Source organism: Amphiura filiformis, chromosome 4 (assembly GCF_039555335.1).
Source record: "Amphiura filiformis chromosome 4, Afil_fr2py, whole genome shotgun sequence".
In the NCBI taxonomy this organism is placed as follows: Eukaryota; Metazoa; Echinodermata; class Ophiuroidea; order Amphilepidida; family Amphiuridae; genus Amphiura; species Amphiura filiformis.
The window spans coordinates 80215260-80242125 of NC_092631.1; the positions used below are offsets into that span (position 1 = coordinate 80215260).

The 26866-nt window shown below is 36.3% G+C and overlaps 2 protein-coding genes across 2 annotated transcripts; both read left to right on the forward strand.

Moving 5' to 3' along the window:
* Positions 1-252: 252 nt before the first annotated feature.
* LOC140151487 (F-box only protein 43-like) lies at positions 253-10880 on the forward strand. Its single transcript, XM_072173839.1, has 4 exons — positions 253-1015; positions 5803-5917; positions 6867-7025; positions 7500-10880. The coding sequence occupies exons 1-4, from the start codon at positions 633-635 to the stop codon at positions 7761-7763; spliced, it is 921 nt and encodes a 306-aa protein (XP_072029940.1). The 5' UTR covers positions 253-632; the 3' UTR covers positions 7764-10880.
* A 7615-nt stretch (positions 10881-18495) lies between these two features.
* Positions 18496-24502, forward strand: LOC140149951 (ubiquinol-cytochrome-c reductase complex assembly factor 2-like). Its single transcript, XM_072171960.1, has 4 exons — positions 18496-18664; positions 21798-21869; positions 22539-22608; positions 23729-24502. Exons 1-4 carry the CDS (start codon positions 18527-18529, stop codon positions 23755-23757), a joined length of 309 nt encoding a protein of 102 aa, XP_072028061.1. The 5' UTR covers positions 18496-18526; the 3' UTR covers positions 23758-24502.
* The last annotated feature ends 2364 nt before the right edge of the window (positions 24503-26866 follow it).

A 26866-nucleotide genomic window follows, 5' to 3' on the forward strand; every position in this document is an offset into this window, starting at 1 on the left:
CATAGATTTTAATTTTCTGGCGTATTGTTGATCATGGTGTTCCTATATCTTGGTATTCAAATTTTAAATTGCTATATTAAACGTATATATGTGCTAACAAAATGTACATTATAATACGTGTTTAAAATTTTATCTTTACACCATGTTATTAATTATAAAATTTGTCCAATATTTTGTTCACTTTTATATCCTAAATTTTGTGTAAAATTTCCATAGAATAAACACAGTTCAAAGTTCAAAGATGACGTCATGCATATCGCGGCAGCTTCAAAATATTGTTTGCGCTCAATTAATGATCATCGACTTGGTGGTAGTTCGTGTTTATGAAGAAAATGCAATGAAAAACTTTAAAATGGATCTTCATCTGTGATCATGTTGTAGATATCTTTATACTATACTGTTTGTCATCATTTTAAAGACACGAACCAATGATCAGAGGAAAAATATACCACTTTTTGAGCCGGTGTTGTATCGATTCTTCATATCGTATCGCGATCGGCCAAATGGTTGTTGTATTCACGGACCGTGTGGGGTACTGATACCAGCTTGGGCAGTTTTACCCTCATAATAATCGTCATACTTGCATCTGATCTCTCGTGAAGTTCCAGCAAATTATTTATTTGAATTTAAACATGGATACGTCAGTAAAAGCACAAGAAAAACTCCAAGAAACTGGAAATGAATTGACTGCTCGAAATGGAACAAAACATACCGGAAGTGATCATGATCATCAATCGGGCGCCAAACACAATCAATCAGCTGTTCACGTAAACAAGACATTAGACAGCGGTATCGTCATTTCTACTCCTAACAACATGAGAGAAAAACAAGAATCCGATTTTAGTCAGACAAGTGAGAATGATTCTGGTTACCAGAGTGATATTTCTTCATGTACTATTGGTCATCGAGTGGGAATGGGCAGTTTTGACTTGTTCACAGAATTGACAAAAGTGGAGCCCAATCTTGTCAGAAACATTGTGCAGAAAGTGGGTGATGCAACAGAAGATCTTATCAGGTGAATATTTTATAAATTAATTTAAGTTAAATGTGTAGTTTTAAATTATTAGTTTATATGCCTTGGTTAAAAAGTTTTTACAATACAAATTATACTCAGTTAGGCTACATGCATGCGTATACATGTACTATGTCAAAGTGAACTTGTCAAAATTGGTGTACGTGCTCTTTTTCTGGTTCTGGTAAGCTGACGTTGTGCTTGAAGCATATATTAAAGTCTTATATTATTGCTCTTTTTCTTTCCTGCAAAGAAGTACTTAAGGCCCTTCACACTTAATTTTTAGTTTACTGAACCGCCCGCGTCCAAAATTGAAAATTGCAAAATATTTAATTATTTTATTTTTATTTTGGATTTTCGCCTTTAAAATAACTTTTAATGACTTTTACTTGCTACTCTCTAACGTCATGAATCATATCAATGTTCAATAATGATGAATAAACAAACAGCATAACTGCACCTTTAATATACTATGTGTAAGTAAGTACCGTACTTAAAAGCATATTAATAAAATAATTAAATGCTGACTCCCGTCAAAACGGGTTGATAATTGGTTGTGATAACTGATACTAAATAAAGAAAATAATTAATAATTAAAAGTCACCTCGTCCTATTTTTAAAATCATGAACAGTAAACTCGGAATCAATTGTGAAGGGCCTAATTTGTTGTGCAGTCCAATAAATTATAAATATCTGAATAGATCTGAAATTGTGAAAGTTGTTCTTTCTGTACAATTTCAGTCCTTTAGTAGTAGAAGAACACTGAGTCTCAATTACCGGTGCTAAATTTAAACTCGTCTAATTTAGGGTAAGGCTCCCGCTAGCCTGAGTCTCAAAGCTGCTGCTCACTTAACAGCCATTGTCGGTAAGAATGGGACCGAAATGGGACTTTGTGATTCAAGTACGTCATGGATTTTCTTTTAAAAAAATAGGATGATGCAACATCAGTCCCAGAAACTACCCCAAAAATTTTAGCTTCCTCGCTCATTTTGTTTGTCCGAAAAAAATCATTGAAATTTTGGCCCCATAAACATCGTTAAATGGTTTATCAATTAGCAGCCACTAGAAAATTGTGCGCCAACGTTGGCCCAGTGAAAAGAAAACATTTTTTGAATCCTTTTATGGGTATCATTACAATGACACAAAAAAATGGTTGGGTTACCATTGGTAGCGTCGTAATAATCAAGTTTAAAATATTAGTGAAAAGCGCCTACGTGCTGTTTTATGTGGCTTTAAACTCATTGCGCCATTAAGCACCCATGAAAAAAGCAAGTTGAAATGGATGAACTAATTATTTAGAATCAAATGCAAATGCAAAATTGATGGGTGCTCGTTGGCATGCAAGAAGAAAATGGAGGTCAAAGGTCAAATTTTCTAATTTTGAGCCATTTTCACGCCTCATTAATTTCATGCGCCAAGGTCGAAGAACAGAAAAAGTGGTGTTCAGTGGTAAACAAACTGTAACTCTACTAAAAGAAGCAGTAAAAAGCTTGGGTCCTGTTGGTTTAGTATTTTTTATGATTTTCTAAATATCATCTAAAAGGCAAGTAAACTGTAAATAATATGCCATGCCGTACTATATGCGAACTTTAAGCGTCCTCTACTAGATATGCCAACAAGTACCCATGGTGTTTTAACTTCATTTAGTTTATTCAAGTGCTGTTGCTTGCATTTCTGTGGAAATAGGTGTGGGCTCATGTTGGCGCAAGGATATTTTAAGGGTCAAAGGTCACTTCAAAATCACAAAATGCTACTTTTATGTTAGTTTATGCGACCAATATGCAATCTTCAAGTATCCATTTCTCGATGCGCCAACAAGTACCCATGGTGTTATAACTTCATTTAGTTTATCCAAGTGCTGTTACTTGTGTATCTGTAGGAATATGTTTGGGCTCATGTTGGCGCAATGATATTCTGAGGGTCAAAGGTCAATACAAAAAACTCAAAATATGACAAATTGCATTCTTTGAGTGTTGGTAATTTCAATCGCAACAAGATCCCATAATTTTTTCACTACCTATAACCTATGCCAACTCGATTTATTAAATTTGTTCATAAAAATCCTTGGGATGATATTGGCATATTGATATTTAAAGAGCCAAATATATGTATGTGACCAACTTTTTAAAATAAAAATGCAGAAGTTACAAGCTTAATATTATTATATGAAGATCAATAGTGCATTTTGACTGCAATGAATCAATATACTTGTAACATGTGCAGGGTTATAATATTTTGGAATTCCTAAATATTTTTGTAAACCATAAAAACTTAACATGTGTACCTTCCACTTGGTTTGTTGTGGATGGTCACATGATCTGAAAATGCAGGGTAAGTTTCGATTTATACACATTCTGCATTCAACAAAATTAAAGTGTTATATTCTTAAATATCAACGAGTGCCATGAGCATCCCATTGTTATGACTTCAACAAGCAAATATACACTCCATTTGAGGTAGAAATTGGGACATTGTTTGCGCACATTTTCAGTTGCACAAACTCGCAAAAAAGTTGCTCTTTGTGCTTTAGGTTTGACCTTTGACCCTTAAAATATCCTTGCGCCAACATGAACCCAAATAAATTTCTACATAAATGCAAGGAACAGCACTTAGATAAACTGATTGAAGTAAAAACATTATGGGTACTTTTTGGCACATCTAGTAGTTGACGCTTGAAGATTGCGTATTAGTTGCAGGAACTATCAAAAAGTAGCATTTTATGGTTTTGGATTAACCTTTGACCTTAAAAATATCCTTGCGCCAACATGAACCCATACTAATTTCTATATAAATGCAATTGACAGCACTTAGATAAACTGATTGAAGTAAAAACATTATGGGTACTCTTTGGCACATCTAGTAGTGGATGCTTGAAGATTGCATATTGGTTGCACGAACTATCATAAAGCAGCACTTTATGGTTTTGGATTAACCTTTGACCCCTAAAACATCCTTGCGCCAACATGAGCCCAAACTAATTTCTACATCAATGCAAATAACAGCACTTAAATATGGTGAATGAAATAAAAACACCACGGGTACCTGTTGGCGCGTCCTGTTGTGGATGCTTGAATATTGATGGAACCCCTATTTGGTCTATTATTTACTATTTACTAGGCTTTAGGGTGATATTTAGAAAATCATTAAAAATACTAAACCAACAGGACCCAAGCTTGTTTCTGTTTCTTTTATTAGAGTTATAGTTTCTTTACTACTGAACACCACTTTTAATGTTCTTTGACCTTGGCGCACAAAATTAATGAGGCGTGAAAATGGCGCAAAATAAGAAAATTTGACCTTTGACCCCAATTTTCTTCTAGCGCCAACGAGCACCCATCAATTTTGCATTTGCATTTGCTTCAAAATAATTAGTTTATCCATTTCAGCTTGCTTTTTATATGGGTGCTTAATGGCGCAACGAGTTTCAAGCCACAGAAAACAACACGAGGGCGCTTTTCACTAATATTTTTAACTTGTTTATTACGATGCGCCAATGGTAACCCAACCATTTTTTTGTGTAATTGTAATGACACCCATAGAAGGATTCAAAAACTGTTTTCTATTTACTGGGCCAATGTTGGCGCACAATTTTGTAGTCATTGCTAGATGATAAACCATTTAACGATGTTTTGGGGGCCAAAATTTCATTATTTTTTTGCGGACAAACGAAATGAGCGAGGAAGCTAAAACTTTGGGGTTATTTTCTTGGACCAATGTTGCATCATCCTATTTTTTTTAAAGAAAATTTATGACACACTTGAATCACAAGAGTCTGAATCTTACAGACAGTGGCTGTTAAATAGTAAAATTGTGCGTGTTGCCATAGCCTTTTGCTTTGAAGCAATTCATTTAATTTTTTTTAACAAAAGGAGAAAATAAAACTCAAAAATTAAATGCCTATTTTGATTTCAAGTTTTCAACAAGTTTTGAAGTTTTCAACACAGAAAAATTATTTTGCAGTTAGTGGCTTTATTTTTCTCCTATTATTCCAATATCCATTTGCAATCTTACAGACATGGATACTTTCTGCACAAAACAGGCATCAAATGGAATTTTATCTTGCGATAGATGGGTTTGGCAATTTTTCTTGGAATTATTTAAATATCATTCAATAAAAATATAGTGTAAGTTGAAACAAGCCCTGGCACGCTTTTTATTTTTTATCCACGCTTATATCATTCAATGCTTTTTACCCACAAAGTTAGTATGGTATAAACCCACACTTTAATTGATTTTCTGAATTCTAAAGTGACATGCCTTTTAAAAACTTTTAAACTATGAGCCCACCATTTAAAAAGATTAATTTCAATGCTGGAACACACCACACAAACTCAAAGCACATTTTAGTTACGGTACGGTACAGAAATCTAAAATTGGAACTTAAATTGGAATTTTGTTAGATATTGTTTCTTAAACTTAAACTTAAATTTAATCGAGAGATAATCTTCTAACAAATGTCAATTTTAAACTCAAAAGATGACAGAAAATCAAACATTTGATGACTTGATGTCAAATCAAATGTCTGGTCTGGTGGGAATATATTTGATTTTACGTCATGAAACATTCATATGATATGATATAATGATATGACTGGAAATGAAACGGGATAGATTAGATCAATTTGAAAAAACATACTTTAGTCTACTTTTTGTAAGATGTGTTGCATTGAATATTACCGGTATACATCAAATTAAAAGTACATGTATACTGTAGGCCTTTAATTTTCTTTAATTGTTCAAGCTATTTTTAGTTATTTCTAACTTTGTTGATCAATGTTTCATTCATTGTAGCATTTCACAAGTGTCTCCTGAGTGGCATTCAACATTGAAGACAGTAACCCCCAAGGAAGCTACTATTGTTGATAGGCATCAGAGGGAACAACAACAGGAGCAAAGAATACACAAGGTATGCATCCACTTCATTTATTGATGAAATCATCACTGCACTGGTCAATTGGTTTAGTAGAACTCTCTGTCAGCTCATTGATAATCTCCAGGGGTGATTGAATTAATGCAGCCTACTTCTAGAAAACCCTTCAGAATTTTAACCAGCTTAACTTTAAAATAAGATTGTGTAAAAAAATTTGCATACTGTACAAATTTTAAAAATCAATTGTGTTTTTTTAAAGTCTAATATGACCTGATCATTAATTCATTATTCCTTCTAATATTTATAACAAAATACAATATCTGGTACATGAAAACTTTTATGTTCAATAGCATGTTTACATGTAGGTGAGTTGGATATTATAATATGTAAATGATGTGACCTATTTGAACTAAATGATTAAAATTTTAAATAGCCCAAGTAAGATTGTTACGGTATATCCTATTTTTATGTGGAGTACGACAATCCTCAGATTGAGGGAGATACTTAATCAGCAGATGGGATTCAATTGCAAATAGGATACTGTCAAACAATCTTACTAAAGGGGCCAGGCTCACAGCAGCAGATAGGTATATCCCATCATGCTCTGCAGTACCACAGTAGAACTGCACATGCCATAGAAAGTGTACACAAAATCCCTCACTTCAACTTTCAAGTACTCGCTTATATCAGGGGAGTTAAGACTTTTGTTTGAAAAAATATGATCTCCAAAGTATTGTGAAACTATCCATAGCTCTCAATATCTAAGTCGCTCTTACTTATGTTTTGTATGTATTTGCTATGGAGCAAGCAGATGCATGATGGGATACTCCCTTCAGCTGCTGTGGGCCAGGCTATTTAAAATTTGACATGAAAACAGACAAGTATCAAGTATGATTTATACACTACTGGTATAACATCTAGAGATATTCGTCTCAATCCCATCAGCTTTTCAATGATTCTCTACATTTATTTTTATAAATTTCAGGAAAATTACCCAAAGGAGAAGACAGAAAAACGCTGTGTGACAGAAGCAGAGTCCCCACTTACAGAAGTACAAGAATTTGGGACACCACAGTTAACAAGTACACCAAGGGTAACTGCCAAACCAGAGTCTTCAGACGGAAATTATCACAAATATTATGAGGTATGCTACACAAAGTTACAGTCACTATGGTAGACTTGGCATTAATTAAAGTAAATCTTAAAGTTTATCATCCATTCATTCCAAGTGCAACACAGTACTTTTTTTCAGATCAAATTTAAAATTATGTACCATTTTTACAAGTTGTGTAGCCCTACAACTTTTTTTGGTCAAACTCATGGAAAAGTAACGGTAGAGTAGAGTTAGTTGTGCACCCCACCCCACCCCACCCCCAGTTTCAGACACAGATTTTCTGACGTAATTTTGTGAAAAGAGGTTCTAACACATAATACCTACCCTATAGTGACATTCCAGTTTTGAAATTTTATAATTATCCAACAAACATGGTGCGCCAACTAAGTGGAAATAGCAGCATGTTTGCACTCAAATAATGTTTAATGTAAGTTAACATAAAAATAGCATTAGATTTTGTCATAAATTTGTTCATTTTCTTGTTTTTTATTTTCCTTTTCTCAGGCTGGTCAGAAGTTATTTGTTGATGAATCTCTAACCAAGTGTGCCCGTCATGGATGTCAAGCTCCCGCTAAGCATTTACTCAACAAACAAAAAGGACAATGTACTAGCTATCACTGCCAATTTGAATTCTGTACTAACTGTCGATGTGAATTCCACGGAGGCAAACCATGCAAAGTGTTTGAAAGTAAATCAAGGACAAAGAAACCTACTGGTATTGGCAGTAAGAAGAGTAAAGGCAACTTAAGTAGACTTGGAAAGTTATGACACCAAATTCCTTAGCAAAGTGCACATATTTTTTTAAAGATTTATTGAACATAATTATAATGGGCTAATCCAGTTAAAATCCATAGAACACAGAACCTTAATCAGTTAATCTCTCACACAAGGGGTGTAGATTTCAAATGGAGTCACCCATTCAGGTAACTCCATTTGAAATTCACACTCCCTGTGTGGGAGATTAATGTCAATTATGTCATGTCTCATATAGGGGGTGTATGGATTTCAACTGGAATAGCCATTTACAAATGAAAAATTGTGTGCTATCAATCCAGGCTAGACCCGCCCAACTGTCACTGTGGTGCATACTTTAAGGGGGTAACTACTACACCCCTGACCAATTTTGTGTTTATTTTTGCATTTTCTCAAAAATTATAGCGCATTGGTGACAAGTAAGATATGTAAATTATAGGGACAAGGACTACAACCACTACACTAAAAATTCAGCAACTCAAGGCAAGTAGTTATAGATTTATTGATCAAATATAAAACAACTGTTGTCTGTGCTGAAATAAAATTTTCAGTGCAGTAGTTGTAGTCCTTGCCCCTATAATATGCATATCTTATTGTCACCAATGCGCTTTAGTTTTTGAGAAAAATGCAAAATAGGCACAAAATTGGCCAGGGGTGTAGTACCCCCCTTAAAGGTACCGGTACAATGTAAACTACAAAATAAGCACTATGGTTTCTATACAGGGATATCATAATTATGCTACACACATGTTTGTTTGAAAAGGTTGTTGAGCTTTCATGTGTGGATCTGACAGACTTTTTCAGGACTGATGTGTGCATGTTATGAATTTCTGTTGTGAAAGCAGGTGAAAAAACATGGTTTTTCTCGCCTGGCAAAAACAGTTTTTGTCGGCTAAAAAAGTGATAAATATTCTCGGTGAAAGCCTACATACACTCTTGTAAACTACACATCAAACTTGTTTTCTTCATCAAACTTGATTCCAAGTCTCAAAATGCTTTTTATAAAATAAAAATGAGGATTTTAATTAAATCAGCCTCTAGGAGAGGTATCAGTGTATTCTTTTTGCAGAATATTGTTCAATGGGTGGGCTGCTTTGAGTCAAATTGCCCCTACTAGGGGCCCTAGCACTGTTTGAACCCCATGTATGTGTGTGTGCTTTACATTCTTTTAAAACAATTTCACACTAAATAACCAAGTTTTTATTACAACTTTTTATATTATGGGATGTGATCAACTTGACTAAAATGTAAAAAAACAAAAAACTTGAAATTGAATGTTTTCCTTTGATAACACATTTTCTATGGGCTTCTTTTTTTTAAATGAAAATTGAAATTAAGATGAGATCGTCCTTTTTCGCTTACTATTTTTTTTGATCTCTGACCCTAACTTAGAATTATCAAGTGCAATTTTTTGACACAAATTAAATGTTATTTAAAAAAAAACATGTCTGATAATGCCTACATAAAATGAATGTGACTGGTAGTGGTACCCAGGGCTGATAATCAAGCAGGGGCAGAGGACCCCACGGTCACTCTGTCTTCCTTGATGCCTGGTCCTGCTGGTAAATCCAGTTTTAAGATGTAATCAGAGAAGATGTACTAACCAGAGAAGATGCAACTTGTAAGTGATTGTGTTCAGGGGTGCCATACAAAGTACATACTATTACTTTGCTTCAAATGGCTGTAGTAAAGAGTAATTTTAGAACTGTTAACAAATACATACTCATGTACATAGTGTAAGGCAGCAGCTGAGTTGTTTCCCCTTTTGATCCTGTTGATCAGGCAAATTTTAATTGTTAAAGTGAAACTCAATAACTTTTATTTACATACTGTTGATACTACAATGTAAATTACAATGTAATATTTCTTTCATGACCAGTATTGACAACCATTTTCAGAAAAATAATGATAAAATTTGAGAAAAACGGACCTTTGAAGACCAACGTCCTACGTTGTTCCGGGTTTGAATTTTAGCATGAATTAATTTTCATAATCTTAAGTTTAAAATGTATACAGCAGCTGATTTTCAGAATCATATGATTCTTACAACAGCAGGCTTTGACTTTTAGGAGAGGAATTAATTGTTGGATTTTGCAGGTGATCCTAAAATGTACACATCTCTTTCCTATGGTATAATGTCATAGGAGAGCTGTAAAAGGGACTACCAAATTATTGTTCAAAAAGTCAAGGCAATGCATGAGGTAATAAAGACTGAATAGTTATTGAAAATGTTCCTAATATTAATTGCCAAGATAAATAAGAAGTACTATGTTGTATACCAAATGTACATTAAATTATTAACCTTGTACAAACAGTTAGCCATAAATGCCTAAAATGCCATAATTTTATGATGTATATCTCACTAACATCTTTTTTAATATTGTACCAAGGGAAATGATATTATCAAACAAGTTTTCCTTTTTAAAACTATACTAAAAAGTTGTAAGGAACAATGTATTGTCAGGGACTATTCAATATTTACGCGTCGACGGGAAAGTGTGAGTTTTAAGATGGAATCAAATATTTACGCCAGGGTGGGAATTTTAAAGAAGAATCCGAATTGTGTTATGTTAAATTTTTTTGAGAAGAGGTGGAAAACAAGGGAGTGGTCTATTGAGCAGATCTGCAAGTGCGAACATGAACTTTTTTGTCAAAACTCCCACTCTCCCTTGGCGTAAATATTGAATGGTCCCACTCCCCAAGCAATAAAGCATATTCAAAGCAACAGTAATTTAGTCAATACAAAACAAATGTATGGTACATCTAATCTGAGACAGGTATAATAGTCTCAGATCTAATGGCATTCTATTTCTATGCAATTTTTGGTTATCGCTGTATTCACTGACCATTGATAGACTGATAGTTCAATGGTCACTCCCAGGTAACCATTGTTCCATTTGGAAACATGGTCTGAAGTACCTAAGTACAATACTGACTGAAGCCTATTTTGAAGCTACAGTGCACTTCAACTTCAAGCTACCCTTTTAGACCTTTATTGAAAGGAATGAGAATGGCAGGGCAAATTCACTTTTGTTCAGTATTTGAATGTATTCTCTGATTGGTCATCATTTCAACTGTATTCACCAAATTGGATTTATTTTTCTAATAAAATATTACATGCTACTTAAGAAAGTCTGAATGTGTTGTTTTTGTGCCATGTATATTTTGTATAATGAGTTACACAATACCGTGGGAGAGGAAACTCTTTGTTTTTAAAAAACAATCAATTGTTTATTTCTTAATAACATCACAATTTCAATTCAAACTACAGAATACCAGCATGTTATGATCAACCATTGTCAGAAAAAAGTATACCAATATCCTCTTCATCCTCATCCTCATTATCTGTTTCCTGCTATGACTCTTGACTCATCACTAAAGTACATGTCTATTAACAGTACTCATCATCTGCTCTGGGTGCTAGCCACGGGGTTCAACATAAAAAATCCAAGATTTGAGATATTTTCTGAAAATATCAAGAGCTATCTTAAGAACTACTGAACCAATACTAGGCTTGTTTGTACTCATTTTGATGCATTTTTCATGCTGATTCCAAATATGGGCATGAAAATGTACAATTCTGAAATTTTTGAATTAAAAAAAAAAATTGAAACTTGTCGTTTGCAGTCGACGCCCGCGAGGAGAGAGTTAAAGTCCAGTCATCTTCCATAAATAATATATGGAATTACAAATCTAACCATGGTACACCTGAACGAACTATGATGCGTTGTGGCTTAACCCCTTCCTTCAGCTTCTTTCCAGGCCGAGAGTCATTTGTTTGCTTTAAAAAAAAATTGTCTCAACAAGTTGGACTTACCCCCCTAAAAATAACTTGAATTTTTCGTTGTAATTTGAGTTTTGATCCGGATACATTTACAAAAATGGGCAAAAGATACGGTACTCCCGAAATCATTTTGGTTGTATTTTGTTGTACTGTATGTTTTGAGAAGTAAAAAGTAAAACATTTTATCCGCTTTTTTAGTTTTTGCCATTTTTTACTACTTGCGGCAAAAACCTGCAAACACTGTGACCATGGTGACAAGCAAATGTAGCAATTATTTTTAAATAATATATTTAGTAGGTTAGGCCTAATATTGCATGAACACGATGAACTATTGGTCCCAAAAATGAAACTTGTGCAGCAGTTCAGGAAACAAAGTCGTTATTTTGTACCCAAACCTTTAAAGGAGTATAGGGCCTAAATATGTGCATGACACTGTCTTTTTGTGCTGGGTTGTTGTGCTGGGTTGCCAACGGCAACCCAGCACTTATTGCTTGGGTTCTGTTTTCTGTTGTTTCTATAAGTAATTCATGAAGAAAACGGAAACTTGTAAAAATGTTGCAAAAAATTGATCAAAATGGTTATGACAAACAGAAATACTAAAATTGGCCTGTGCAGATATCAGAAAATTTGTGTTGATTTTGCATGTTAAGATAAAATAGGTATATGTTTTAGGTAAATAATTTTTCTGAATCATGACTAGGAAGTTTTGCTGGTTCTCTTCACTAGAACACTTATCTTGGCAGTCTATGGGATCATGTGGGCAGACACACCGGGTACCATACATGCTTTGTTGGAGTTCAGTATCTCAGTATGTTGTATGCCTTTGTATGGTATGTGATCCAATATCTCGGGTGAGAGCTACCTGCTGAGTTATGATGACATATTTAATTTACACATCTGACTCTATTCAGGTTCCTAGTCTGTCTGTGGTGGTCTGTTATCTTAATATGTGTTGGATAATTTTCAACTACATGTAACATGTTTGACCATGCAACATGCAGTAAACATGGTATTAAAAGTTGAATCCCTCACATCGAAGACCTGTGTTAATAAATAAGCAAGATCACTGAATATTGGAAATAGTGTACATTTCCTGGTAACACGATGATGACCAAAAGCTATTGATGCACACATCACCTTCAAATATTTGGGTCATGATGCACTTATGGTCCATGGCAAGCCCGATTCGACCTTTGTGGCATTAAACCCAGTTAACAGGATATTAATCCAGTAAATCGATTCAGTAAAGCAAATAAGCTCATGCATTCGGTCGATTACCCCAGCTGCAGCGTGTGTAAACTCTAATTTGCATAGAGGCTGTACGTGAAATTATTGATTGGCTCCAAACAAAGGATTTGAACCGGTGCACCGTAATCATGTCGCAGTGCAGTCCATTCAATCAAATGTTGTCATCAACCTATTTGATCGCAGTGCATTGTTATGTGTGTGAGACGAACTGTCGCGGTTGATTGCAATCAAACAAACGATGTCTTATGTATTACTTTGTTCCGTGATGAAAATCGTGATGTTTTATTTAATCACTCTCGAAAAAAGTATTTCTTTTGTAGGCCTATTACTTTGTTTTGTGATGAAAATCGTGATGTTTTATTTCATCACGCTCTAAAACAAACGATTTCTTATGTATTACTTTGTTTCGTGATGAAAATCATGATGTTTTATTTCATCATCACGCTCTAAAACAAACGATTTCTTATGCATTATATTTGTTTTGTGATGAAAATCGTGATGTTTTATTTCACCACGCTCTAAACAATAATTATAGTTAAATGCATTTTAAGAAAAAAATCTTATTAAAACAGTATGTTGTTTAGAAAAAATGTAGAAAGTAATGATGATGATGATGATGATGATGATGATGATGATGTCTCCAAAAGTGTCCCGGTTTTTTCTTGCCCTAAATCGTGCGTATCTATTAATAAGGCACTTCAATAATCAATAATCAGTCCCGTGACGGCCTCCACTAACTAGCTACTAACTTGGGTTATGGGCGCTGAATTTCATGTTTACTGTCACTTACTCATCAGCGAAGTACGACCCTTTGTCAACCACCTACAGTACCCAATTTCGGCATACTATGTAAGAAACTCATCATGATGATCGAACAGAGAGTACTTTAAATGTAGCTTGTACCGTTTTCGTGTGGCATTCTTCAGAAGTGAGCGGCCCGTTTACCAAAATTTTCGGTCAAATCTCCATTCAATTAACACGGGACGTTGGCTAGCTATGTCTTGCCCTCACTCACTATTTTACCAAAGTACGAATATTTCTGAGCATCTAACCAAGCTGTAATTTTAGGTCATGTTAGAGGAATATATTTGCTAGAAGTTTTTGAGAGTACTTTTAATATTGGCCGGTTATTTTTCACACATTGACGTTAACTAGACAAATGCCTATTCTTCTAACATGGCACGATTTGTACAGGTCACAGCTCAATGGTGAGAGCACTGTGTATTGTGTATAGGAAAACGGACAGTAACTGCAGTATGTCTATTTTTATGATGACAAATATGTCACAACTAGAATGAAGCTTTAGGGCATAGGTCCTAAAGTAATGATTGAATTTTGTTACTAAGAATATTATCAGTAAACATTCAATTCTTGGCTTTAAAGGTGCTATTTTGGGGTTCAGTATGTGTAGGCCTGTAATATGTACTGGTACCTTTTGAAAATAATATCGAAATTTTGCTTGTTACTTTGTATGCTTAAATTCTCAAAAAACAAAAAAAGCTATGAATTAATTAATCTATACTATAAGGTGCGAACGTCGGTTGTTTTTTAGGCCACAAGACCATTTAGCAATCCATGTATGTGGGGTATATGTGCAGGGGTGTTTGTACCCTAACAGTGTCTGCTTCCTACTCATGCCATCCAAACCTGGTGATAATAATATTTGAGTAGGAAGACAATATGTGAGCGGAGATATTTGAGGTCAAAGGTCATCTAGGTGTCAAATGAGGTCATTGTTGATTTAGATTAAGCGATGGGGGAAATTGCTCTCGTAAAAGTAAATTTCAATGTCAAACATTAATATTACCTAGTGATACTAATTTCTGCGTAAGGGAGCATCAGGTGAGTGAAAATGTTTTGAGGTCATAGGTCATATAGGGGTCAAATTTTGGAATTGTTCGTATTGGGCTTTAAGTTGGTGAAACATTACTCGTTGATGGTCGATAAACGTCCCAATAAATCGGACTTAGTCACCGGTCAGTTCTACAGCATAGATATCCATGGCTAACGATGGTTAACTATGGAAACATGTTAAAGGACATCAAGAAAATTTTCTAAGTTATTTATTTTGAGCTCTTTCGAGACGAGTAATGGATATATTCTGTAGATTTAGGTTTTGTCTGTGACTGCTAATGTGAGGCCGTCGTAGGTCGTACGGGGCTCAAACTCGGTGGGTGGGTGTAGTTCTGTCCTGGCAAGAAGAAGTTTATGTTCGTTAAGTCATCCGACCCCGGGGCCCCCTCCAAGGGGTCATTTGAGGTCAAATGACTAAAAACTGTCATATGGGCATGAAACTAGGTCCTACGGGACTCAAACTCGGTGGGTGGGTGTAGTTCTGTCCTGGCAAGAAGATGTTCATGTTCGTTAAGTCATCCGACCCCGGGCCCCCTCCCAGGGGTCATTTGGGTAAAATGACTAAAAACTGTCATATGGGCATGAAACTAGGTCGTACGGGGCTCAAACTCGGTGGGTGGGTGTAGTTCTGTCCTGTCAAGAAGATGTTTATGTTCGTTTTAAAGTCATCTGACACCGGGGTCCGCTCCCAGGGGTCATCTGAGGTCAAATTACTAAAAAGTGTCGTATGGGCATGAAACTTGGTAGGTACAGTCAACATTTAAAACAACATTTTTGAAGGTAATTTTGGGGTCATCCAAGGTCACCACGGGTTATCTGAGGTCAAATTAGTAAAAACTCATATATGGGCATGAAACTTGGTGGGTAGGCCTACAGTCAACATTTAGAGTTATAAGTTTAGATCATTTTGGGGTCATCCAAGGTCACCCAGGGGTCATCTGAGGTCAAATTACTAAAACTGTCGTATGGGCATGAAACTTGGTGGGTACAGTTAACATTTAGAGCCAAATTTTGGAAGGTCATTTTGGGGTCGCCAGGGGTCATCTGAGGTCAAATTAGTAAAAACTGTCATATGGGCATGTCACCATCAGCCTGGTAATCGCGGCCAGGCGAGAACCGCCAAATATGTAACCGCCTAGTCTATTTTAAAACTGATGCATCAATGACTATGTTCATCATGTCATTATTGTATCATTCTCACATACATTAGGAAATGAATTTGGAGAATAGAGGCCTTGCATGTGACATATCATCCCGTAAATATGGCGGACTACTCAAATGCATTCAACAAAAGCATGATTGCAATCAAATAGGTTGATGACAACATTTGATTGAATGGACTGCACTCCGCCATAACTACGGTGAAGGACACCTTTGTTTGGAGCCAATCGATAATTTCATGCAGGGCCTCTATACTTTCTGTTAATAAAATACTATTCTGACCTCACACTCCAGTAATTTCAGTAACACATCAAAGAATGTCTTCCAATTCATGAAAACAAATAGATAATCTGCATATCGGATTAAAAGCTTGCAATAGGATTAAAGATTGGTGCTTGACTGGAATTACGTGCTAGTGTCATTGGTTATTGTTAAAAGGCAATAAGGTGTGTAATTGCAATATTTCCTCTGAATAGGAAAGAATCTCTACATCGAACCATGGATGCTGGTGGTTCGAATTAAGCCCGATCCTGACTCCACTTCGCAGCGGTATGCGATGCTGCGATGCTTTTCAAACATCTCAGCATCCCGCGATGAAATTAAAATGTACAGGTGGAGTCAGTATCGGGCTTTAGGAATAAAAACCCAATTCGAAATGATGCGCTTGAGAATTCAACAATATAAATAATGGTAGCTCTATTATAATACACATTATTGATAAAATTCCAAAATATAATACGTTTTCTGTCTTTTCTTGTCACGTGGTAGGCCTATGTTGAAGTTGCGATTATATTTTTAAATAAGTTTCAAATGAATAACAACAAGACAAGTAGCCGAGTGGTCTAAGGCGCTAGGCTCATAGAGTACTAAGCGTTGCGCCGTGAGTTCGAACCCCGCCTCTGCCAAACTTTAAAAGAAGTAAATTAAAATTTGACTTTTTTAAATTTCATATTTGGGAAATGTGACTGTATGGTGTGGAGTGGTGTGATAGGGCATGTACTTTAACTGGCCGGCGCGGTCCGGTGACTAAGTCTTTATTGGGCGTTTTATCGGCAGTCAACGAGTAATGGTAAACCTGAAGAGGAGTAACATATGAATTGAAGTACAAGAATTGGAATAGAACTGATGTAGGGGAAGGTGGGGCATAACGGACCCCGGGGCAAAACGGACCTAAGGGAAAAATAGGCCTTGGCAATACTGTCGTCTATGCAAATTATATTGAGGAACACAAGTATAGCCACGCAGATTTACAACAAAAATTTGATCTAAAACAATCTACTGACATCCGAGCAAGATCGAGTCAAAAAATTACAACCTGTCTGACGTAAGATATGTAGATGTTTAATGTGCGGAAATTTTACTTCATTAATATCGGATTCCCAAATAATTGTGTATATTGTAAACACTATTGGTACTAGCTTTGAGCTGTATGTACTGCATGGTCTATATGCTACAATGTATTATGCATGCAACCTATTCGGGTATGGGGCAAAACGAAACCCCTAGTGTGGGGCATAACGGAACAGGGTTCCGTTTTGCCCCACAGATGGGTTCCGTTTTGCCCCAATTGGATATCATACGTCTTCACTCAAGGAAATGGAGGCGGTATCTAGGGGCATACTTGAGCATGGTAAACACTTCGCTGAAACATAGGCATATTAAAAGCTATTAAACTAGGCCTACAGATAGAATTAATGATTAAAAGTTAACTTACTCCACAGAGATGGGTAGGCCTACTTAATATTTCTTTCTAATCAAATATTGGTCATACATATTAGGCCTACTAGGTCTATAAGACGTTAACCACTCACTCCACAGGCCCACTTTATTGTAACTGAATATAGGCATACATATAACTAGGCCTAGGGCCTACCGATGGAACTGCTGATATAAGTTTACACCCAGGGTGCCGTTTTGCCCCATAGGGGGGTTCCGTTTTGCCCCGATAGTGGGGCAAAACGGTTTTATTTTTTTGAAAATATTTCTTCATTTTTATAAAAAATTGTAAGATTCAAGTTATATTGGTTAATGGTATATTAAAGCTTAATACAATCTTTAACTGAACATATAATTTTTACAGTCATATTACTTATGTGACGTCACAGAGCATCCTCGAAGTTAAGTGTTCCGTTATGCCCCACCTTCCCCCCCGTAATGAATCCAACTGAGTCATCAGTATCTGGGAAAAAGTGCCCGATTTTGGGGTTTGAACCAACCGAATCTTGCCACTTCAAATTATTTTGACTATTTTTACAAAAAGAAATAGGCCTATGAAGTTACTCATTGTGAACAACCCCAGCACATCCCTTTTTAAAGGGATTTTTATTAATTAGTTTGGTCAGTTCGAAGAGTTTTATTCAAACTTCTATTTGTTCTAAATTTGTCAAATTTAAAATAAGTAATTTGAAATTTGTAGAATTTGAATTTTGAATTTCCGCACAATGGCATTATAACTTGAAAAATTGGTTAGGTCACTAAGGCAAAATGATCGGGTATGACTTTTTTTTCTGGTTAAAAAAGAGCAAAACTGGGGTCACAGTCTCACCCAATTATCCCAGATGTTTACAGTTTGCTCTCACTGGAAGTATCAGTCCTACACATTATATTAGATTAATATCCATTCCATATTGACCTATCCCCGGGCAACCCCCCCCCCTTTGACCCCCAGTCGGCCGACTTTTCATACGAAACGACTGCTTTGGAAGCCTAACCTGTTGCACAACATTTCAATATGGCAGCCACCAGGTACCGCAAATTTCTACAGCTGATCGAGCAATGGCCATTGGATTCCAGCAAAAAAGGACGTGATCTGGGGATGCATATACGAGAGATGGTAGCAATAGGCTTCAAACAAGGACCTGCCACTCAAGTAAATAAGATATTGTCTACTATACTGTCACTTCGAGCTTAAGCTTACCTCACTGTAGTGTTATATAATACAGCTTTAGACTTAGACCATCTCGATGCTTTGACTTAGTGTTATCAATCATCATGATCAATTGATCATGGTTATGTCTGACACAAATGTCTGACGCGTCTCAAAAAAGGAAGTAGATCAAAGATTATTTGGATGAAAAATTAGTTTTTGAACCAACAAATTTCACTAAAATGTCGGGAAAAACACAATTTTATTTAATATATTAAACTTCATTTTTTACAAATGTATAATGTTCAGTAACGCTTTTAAAAGATCACAAATATATTAAATGTCATGATTATGTACACAAGTGCCACAGATTTTATTACCCTAGAACTTCTACACGCATATGTACGTTAGTTCGCAACACAAACTTAAAAAACGGGCAAAATAGACACATCGTTTATCGGTATGACATTTTGGTATTGGTGCTGCGCTATCTAAGTTTGCACTGAAGTGCCATCTCAGTTTTGGTGCGCCGATGTGGATCATGTGTTTATTTATTCTGGATAAATAATGGAATATTAATTACAATTTCAAGCATAGGAGTTTAGGCAAGAAGTACAAGAAGCTGTGTAATTAATATTATGACAAACATGCAACTATTTAAGCTACAGGAGCCTTGTATTTTTGGTTACGGTTCGCTATCTCTAAGGTTCGCTATCTCTAAGGTTCGTTATCACTAATTACGAAAAAGGTTCGCTATACCTAAGGTTCGATATCACTAATTTTGAAAAAGGTTCGGTATTTCTAAGGTTCGATATCACTAATTTTAAATAAGGTTCGCTATCTCTAATATTAAATAAGGTCCGCTATCACTAATTTATTGAAGGTTCGCTATCTCTAAGGTTCGCTATCACTAATTTAAGATAAGGTCCGCTATCTCTAATTTTAACAATCCCGGTATTCCTAAGGTTCGCTATCTCTAATTTTAAATAAGGTCCGCTATCTCTAAGGTTCGCTATCTCTAAGGTTCGCTATCTCTAAGGTTCGCTATCACTAATTTCAAATAAGGTTCGCTATCTCTAATTTTAAATAAGGTTCGCTATCTCTAATTTTAAATAAGGTTCGCTATCTCTAATTTCAAATAAGGTTCGCTATAGCGGTCCTTATTTAAAATTAGAGATAGCGGACCTTATTTGAAATTAGAGATAGCGGACGTTATTTAAAATTAGAGATAGTGGACCTTATTTAAGATTAGTGATAACGAACCTTAGGTATAGCGAACCTTAATCGAAATTAGTGATAACGAACCTTAGAGATAGCGAACCTTAATTAATTAGGATAGCGAACCTGAAACAAAATTAGTGATAGCGAACCTTAGGTATAGCGGACCTTTATTGGAATTAGTGATAACGAACCTTAGAGATAGCGAACCTTCAATAAATTAGTGATAGCGGATCTTATTCAAAATTAGTGATAGCGAACCTTATTTTAAATTAGTGATAGCGAACCTTATTTATAATTAGTGATATCGAACCTTAGAACTAGCGAATCTTATTCTAAATTAGTGATATCGAACCTTAGAAGTAGCGGACCTTTTTTTGGTATAGCGAACCCTTTTCTCTATTAGAGATAGCGGATTCTGATCTCCATAGACTTTACACGTTAGTGATAGCGAACCTTAGAGATAGCGAACCTTAGAGATAGCGGACCTTAGAGATAGCGGGATGTCACCGTATTTTTTAGTGCAACGTTGCACCAGCTTTTTGTATACACTTCATCCCATACCGTTGTGCAGAGCTACTACGGTATGGGTTCCTCGTACTATATATGTACGTTACGTAGGTCTGTGCTTAATTCCTGAGAGAGTGAAATAGAGGATATCGAGTCGGGGTAGCGTTAACCCCCGATCGGGGGTGAATGACCCCTAAATTGAAACAATATTAATTTTTCACCCTCTATATTGGGAACATGTGCAATCTCGGGGGTGAACTCTGACCCTCTACTTTTGGACCTTACTCCTACCTCTGACTACACTGCAAAATATTTTTCACCCACGAGATTTAATTTTCACCCCAGGTATTTGGATTTTCTGCAAGCTCGGGAGTGAAAAACACAGGAAAATAACCCCCGACTTTCGGGCCTTAATGCTACCCCTGATATCGACAGGGCTGTCAACTTTTTGGAATTGCTTGGCGTGAGACAGAGGCGTACCAGGATTTGCCGACTATGTTCATTTTGTACCATGATAAGATTTACTACCTAGGCGTGAGATTATACTACCTTGGCGTGAGACCGTGAGAAAGTGACCCAATGCGTGAGACTCACAGCCAATGCGTGAGAGTTGACAGCCCTGATATCGATCTGTCAATGTGTTAGCGAGCACGAGGCCATACATATGGCACATTTTTCATCACTAGAAAAGATTAAAATGTATTTTTTTTTCATGCATACATTCAAAAAGGTTATTCAACTGAGTGGCAATGTCAGGGCTTGAAATAAGAATTTCAGATCCAGGAGCAATTTTGGGTGTTTTTGTGTTTATTGCCTCTGGACTATAAATACACACAGTTCTGTTTCGGAACAAGGGGCATTTTGCCTTTTAGCAGGGGTGAATTTGAAAAGGGACAAACCACCAAAAACTACAAATTTGACTTCTGAATCGGATTTGTTGTTAACAGAGGTCAATTGGTGTGCCCGTAATCGTCAATTGCACTTAAGACAGTGTCCATGTATTCATGGACCTTGGATTGGCAAGTAAGGTGTGCCCATCTGGTAGACCATACGTACAGGGGTGGGTATTAGCTCTGATGAATCAGCTACTGTATTTGATATCCTTCACCACCAGTTGCCTGAGATTGATTGATTGCTTGATTAATATTATGGGATATTTCGTGCACCCAGGGCCCGGACCCAGGGTTTTCCCCATCCTCAGGATTACAGCATGGTTAGAGCTAAATTTGAGCCTAATTGCTCATGCCTGAAATAACATGTGTCTTGATGAACAATCAAAATGCTTCATACATGTAGAATGTTCTAAAATATCTTGCTCTTATGCAGTATATTCTACTACATGTAACTACTCTTGGCAATGACAAGCCCATCAGGCCTAATAATCTTTTGTTTCATTTTGATGATACAGATAAATGAAAGAAAGTGTGACGAGATGTATGAAGCCTTACAGAAGATGAACACTGACTATTATAGGAATAAGGTAAGCATGTGGTTCTTTTATTATCCTATTAGCTAGATTTAAAGCAGTTAGTTCTGTTATTTCAATAAACCGAACATTAAATATTGCTCAAATGTAGAATGGTAGACAATGAAATTGGTTTGAACCAGTGCCAATTTGGGTTAAAATCAACTTTTTTTAAGGGGGTACTACACCCCTGCTCAATTTTGTACCTATTTTTGCATTTTTCTCAAAAATTATAGCATATTGGTGACAAGTAAGATATGTAATTATAGGGGCAAGGACTACAACTACTGTACTGAAAAAATTCAGCAACTCAAAGTAAGTAGTTATTGATTTATTGATCAAATATTGGTTTTCCCTCATTTTTGACTGTAACTCCACAACTGTTGTCTGTGCTGAAATAAAATTTCCAGTGCAGTAGTTGTAGTCCTTGCCCTTATAATATATCTTACTTGTCCCCAATGCACTATAATTTTTGAGAAAAATGCAAAAATTGGCACAACATTGGGCAGGGGTGTAGAAGATGAAAAGTTCAGCTACAAAGTGCAATGTCTGCTATGTGCGTTATTTTTTATCAATAGTAATAAGTGCCCCTCCCAATTAATTTATGTCAACGTACAAGTTTGTATGGCTGTGTATCAAAATGTTCAACTTATATATGCATGGCATTTGTTTCTTCCATTTCAGTACCCTAGATTATATCAGAGCTCAGCTACAGGTGCCACACTAGAGGAATGCAAAATTGTCACATCTAAAGGTAATATTGCAGTTTAATAGATGAATGGCCAACTAACAGACTTTGGCTAAAAATTCAAACTCTGAGCTTTCCCTCTCTTCTTCTCTCCATCCCGGCTCTCCATCCCTTGCTGGCTTTCCTCCCTCCATCCCTCATCTTCATCCCTCGGTCCCCAGGCGCTCCCCCTCCCTAGCTCTATTCTACCATCTTTCGAAGCAACTATCCACCAAACCAACTTGAAAAAATGACACATCAAAAATTGGTAGCGTTGTAGTAATAATTTAATGTATTAAAATGTGATATTCTTCTGAGGAGAACGTAGCCCTGTAGTTGTTCTTTGACAACAAATCACTAAAAGCATAAAGTGGAAGCGTGTTGCACCTTATATTGAAAACGGATCACAGCAGTCTCAAGTGGCATCATAATACTAATAACAGAGTGTCAGTCCGTCCGCGTGGTGCGATATCGCGTTTATGCAGTGCGATATCGCCAGACGCTGCAGCGGTGCGATATCGCATACGCATGCGGTGCGATATCACATGCACGCGTGTGCTATCGCGGAGTATCAACGGGGGTGTGCGCAGGGTACCGCATCGCGCATCGGAAAGCATTACAGTGTGACTAACAGGTGCATCTCATTGAACCAATAGGCCTATTTTCAAGACATGATTAACATAAAAATCATCGGTTATGGTAAGGCCTATATAACCCGTTTGCGTTCACATTTCTCCCGATTGAATGGACGGTCTACATCCAGACACTACTTGAATTTCGGGGTATTTTTGGGTCCTCCAATGTGGTAGCAGGACAGGGCTTGAAAGAGGCGAACGATGGGTTTTCAGATTATGGGTACCGAAGTAGCGTCACAGCTGCAAAACAGAGTTGATTAAGTTGTGTCTTAAAAATCATTGAGAGACGTATATCATAGTAGTTTGAAAGGTTAAGACAAGTATTATGGGTAACGGGTGTTGGGTAATTAGAGATAGGCCTATCACAAGAACCGTCCAACCCTAGAACCGCAAAATCTAGTGTTACATAAGCATGTTAAATGTTATCATTGGTTATCATTTAGCTCAACAAGTATGTTTCTTGATATAATATTGTGAATCATTTTTGTTCACTTCTCATTCTTTTAATACAGATTCAAAGGAAATCAAGAACTTGAAATGATAAAACAAAAACTTGACCAGGATAACAAGTATACAAGACAGTGCAATATCGAACTGATACCAAGGTTGTGTACATTGTGTAGCAGGCTAGCAGCAGTAACTGGAAACACATGATGTATCGGAACAGAGATGCCACCAGATTTGTAAGGTGGATATCACTTCAAGGTGGCTGCATGGTGGCAATACAAACTAGGTGCTATGATGGATAAGGTCCGCAGCAAGTTGGGTGACATTAACCATCAACCCCTTTTTGTGTAATTGTCTTCTTTTTACCGTCAGTAATAATATCAGAGCAAAATGAAAGCTTGAAATACAATGCGAACTTCAGGAGAGATTGCCAAATAGAACAGGACAGCTAAAGTACCTCCACTGTTGTTGCGTTTAAGAAACTTGATAACAAAAACTTATTGATTACAAGAAAATGAGCGTTGCCACTTAAATTTATATTGACTTTTATATTGAGCCAAAAGTGTTCAATTTTTGCTGTATTTTATTATTTTTAGCAACATGAAAGAAAATTAAAAATATCACTATTTAGGAAGTTAGGACATGTTATTCCAAATTTGATGGAAATTACTTAATTTGTATGACATTTGTTGTCTGCTGAGAGAAAATTGGGGCATTGAGTTTTTTCTCAATCTGGGCCGATATGTAGGTTAAAGATTTTGGAGGAAATGAAGTGATTCTGATCTATCAAATGGCATGCTGTTGTACAGATGTGTGAACTTTATTAATAATAAAAGTTATATTCAAAATAGAAAAGTGTTTATACATAGAATAAATTAACCATGATTATGGTAAAATTGTAATTCAGTTTTGATTTGTGTTATGTTTTTATTATGTTTTTCTGCAATGATACTAAACAGCCCATATATCGTTATGAACACGGCAGAGTGCCGAATACGCAAAATTGCTGTTCTGAGTAAACGGCGTTTGAAAATCTTGGTACCATTCCATTGGTCCTTCTAAAAATTGAGAACATTCTTGAGCATTCATTTGAAATGTATATTATAGAAGTGAATGTGCACTAATTATTTGCAATAACTGCGTGTTCTGAAACAATCGATATCATCTCCCCAAACAGGTTTTTACAGTTTTTCGGCTTTATGCTAAATCCAAAATGGCTCTACCACTGCGCAAATAGTTGTATACGAGGTCGAATACGCATTCAACTACGTGTAAACCATAGCACCCATTCTTGTTTTTATGATTTTGCGTAGAAATTACTGGTTGTTCCAAGGCTGTAGACTTTAAATTGGATATATAAGTTATAAATAGTCATCCCTGTAATATTTAGTAAAAACTTGAAGATTTTAAAGCAGAAATAACAAAATTGGCCTATATTTTGCGTTTAATTTTGGGGATTTCACGAGGGCGCACTCACATTATTAAGCCATAGCGATATCATGTGGAGAATGTTTGTACTTAAATTGATATCACTGAATAGAAGGTACCTATAGCTATCCATTGGAATCAAATAAAATAGCAAAGGACATTTAATATATAAAATTCGGGGTTTCCCGCTATACAATGCTACAGATCAACCTGATTTGTACAGTGAAGTAGCCTATACGATTCGTCTTTTAGTCAAATTCATTAATCGCACTCAGGCGCGATTCGTCCAAATCAAAATTTCAGTATCTACGTCTGGGAGTAAGATATACCATTAATTTTTGGTGGAAATAAAAGATCACCTGAAACATAATCATAAGCATACAATAACTCAATTTACTCAAATTTCTCGATTCGTCACTCTGCCGAATTCATAACGATATGACCTGTTCCAACAAAATGAGCGTTAAGTTGGTTGTTTTGATACCTTGCAATTGTTGAGTGCTGTTCTTTGTTTGAAGACACCTGTATAGTCATAGGTATGTCCTTTGAATGGGGACATAATATATTGTACTCTGTATTCAATCCTGTTCCCATTCACAAAGGACATACCACTACCAATACAGGAGACTTTGCAAAGACATCAACTCAACAACGTCACATATTAAGTGCCCCAACCAAGTCAGCATCACCAGATTGACCAAAAACACACTACAGCATATACATGATGCACAATTTATATGCCTCTAGCAAGCTTAATTTCCCCAAGGTAAATTCACAGAGAGAGCACAACATGCATGCAGTGAAGGAACCCTCTCTTCTGTCAATAAGGCCCAATTTCTAGAAAACAAGAGTCCACATCCTGTAGACATCCTCATCCTAACCCTAATGCTAGCAAATGGCACACTAAACCATACTCAAATGTTCCTCAATTTATCTATGTACACTTTGACCTGCTACCATGCAATAAGCATAAAAAGTCGTAAGTTGGTAGATTCAAGACATCCTAGCTGCCGATTTGAAGTTCTTTGTTTGCCATGCACCTGTACAAGCAAGTACTATGTCCTTTGTGAATGGCCCATTGTGTTCCCATTCACTAAGGACATACAGGCATACTATTGGCTTGGTTGGACAAGTGTGTGTGAAGCAAAGAATACCAACGTAGCAGCCAGGACGCTCGAAACCAACTTTTGCGACTACGCTCATTTCGTGGTAGCAGGTCATATATTGATGTGATTATGGCATGTGGCTGCATAGAATCCCAGTATTAACTTTTCACTGGTAATTGACGGAGAGTGACGTGTCTAAGAGTGGCTACGAGTGATGCATCATTTTTCATGGCGTTAGCTATTCACCTGTCATTTTGGATGGGCAGTTTGCTTCTTGGACAGACAAGAAATATACCTGTGACATAAGCTAAATTCTAAAAATAATGTTTGAATAACAAGACCAGACTTGTGAATCAAGCCTAATAGCAATAGTTGGTTGCTGAACTCCCAGATGGGGTGGAGGACTAGTTCATGTTTTCAGGGCCAAATTTGGATGGGCAAGTTTGGTGAAAATGATGGGAACTTGGCAATCCTAGCTAAGACCCTGCCACTGCCCGTCACTTTTCAAATGCAATGCATCACAATCACTAAGTGATCAAGTTCAAATAGGATATTCCAGTTGAAATCAAATTCCATACAGTTTACACCCCTATGGAAGACATGACCGTAATCTTCCACACAGGGAGTATGAATTTCAAATGTGTGACTCTATTTGAAATCTACACCTGT

What these genes read in the sequence shown, in the direction of transcription:
- LOC140149951 (XM_072171960.1), top strand. Translation starts at nt 18,527, where the DNA reads ATGGCAGCCACCAGGTACCGCAAATTTCTACAGCTGATCGAGCAATGG. An exon ending in CTGACTATTATAGGAATAAG is followed by an intron (nt 21,870 to 22,538) that starts GTAAGCATGTGG and finishes CTTCCATTTCAG; the next exon opens with TACCCTAGATTATATCAGAG. An exon ending in CAAAATTGTCACATCTAAAG is followed by an intron (nt 22,609 to 23,728) that starts GTAATATTGCAG and finishes CTTTTAATACAG; the next exon opens with ATTCAAAGGAAATCAAGAAC.
- LOC140151487 (XM_072173839.1), top strand. Translation starts at nt 633, where the DNA reads ATGGATACGTCAGTAAAAGCACAAGAAAAACTCCAAGAAACTGGAAAT. An exon ending in AGGAGCAAAGAATACACAAG is followed by an intron (nt 5,918 to 6,866) that starts GTATGCATCCAC and finishes TATAAATTTCAG; the next exon opens with GAAAATTACCCAAAGGAGAA. An exon ending in ATTATCACAAATATTATGAG is followed by an intron (nt 7,026 to 7,499) that starts GTATGCTACACA and finishes TCCTTTTCTCAG; the next exon opens with GCTGGTCAGAAGTTATTTGT.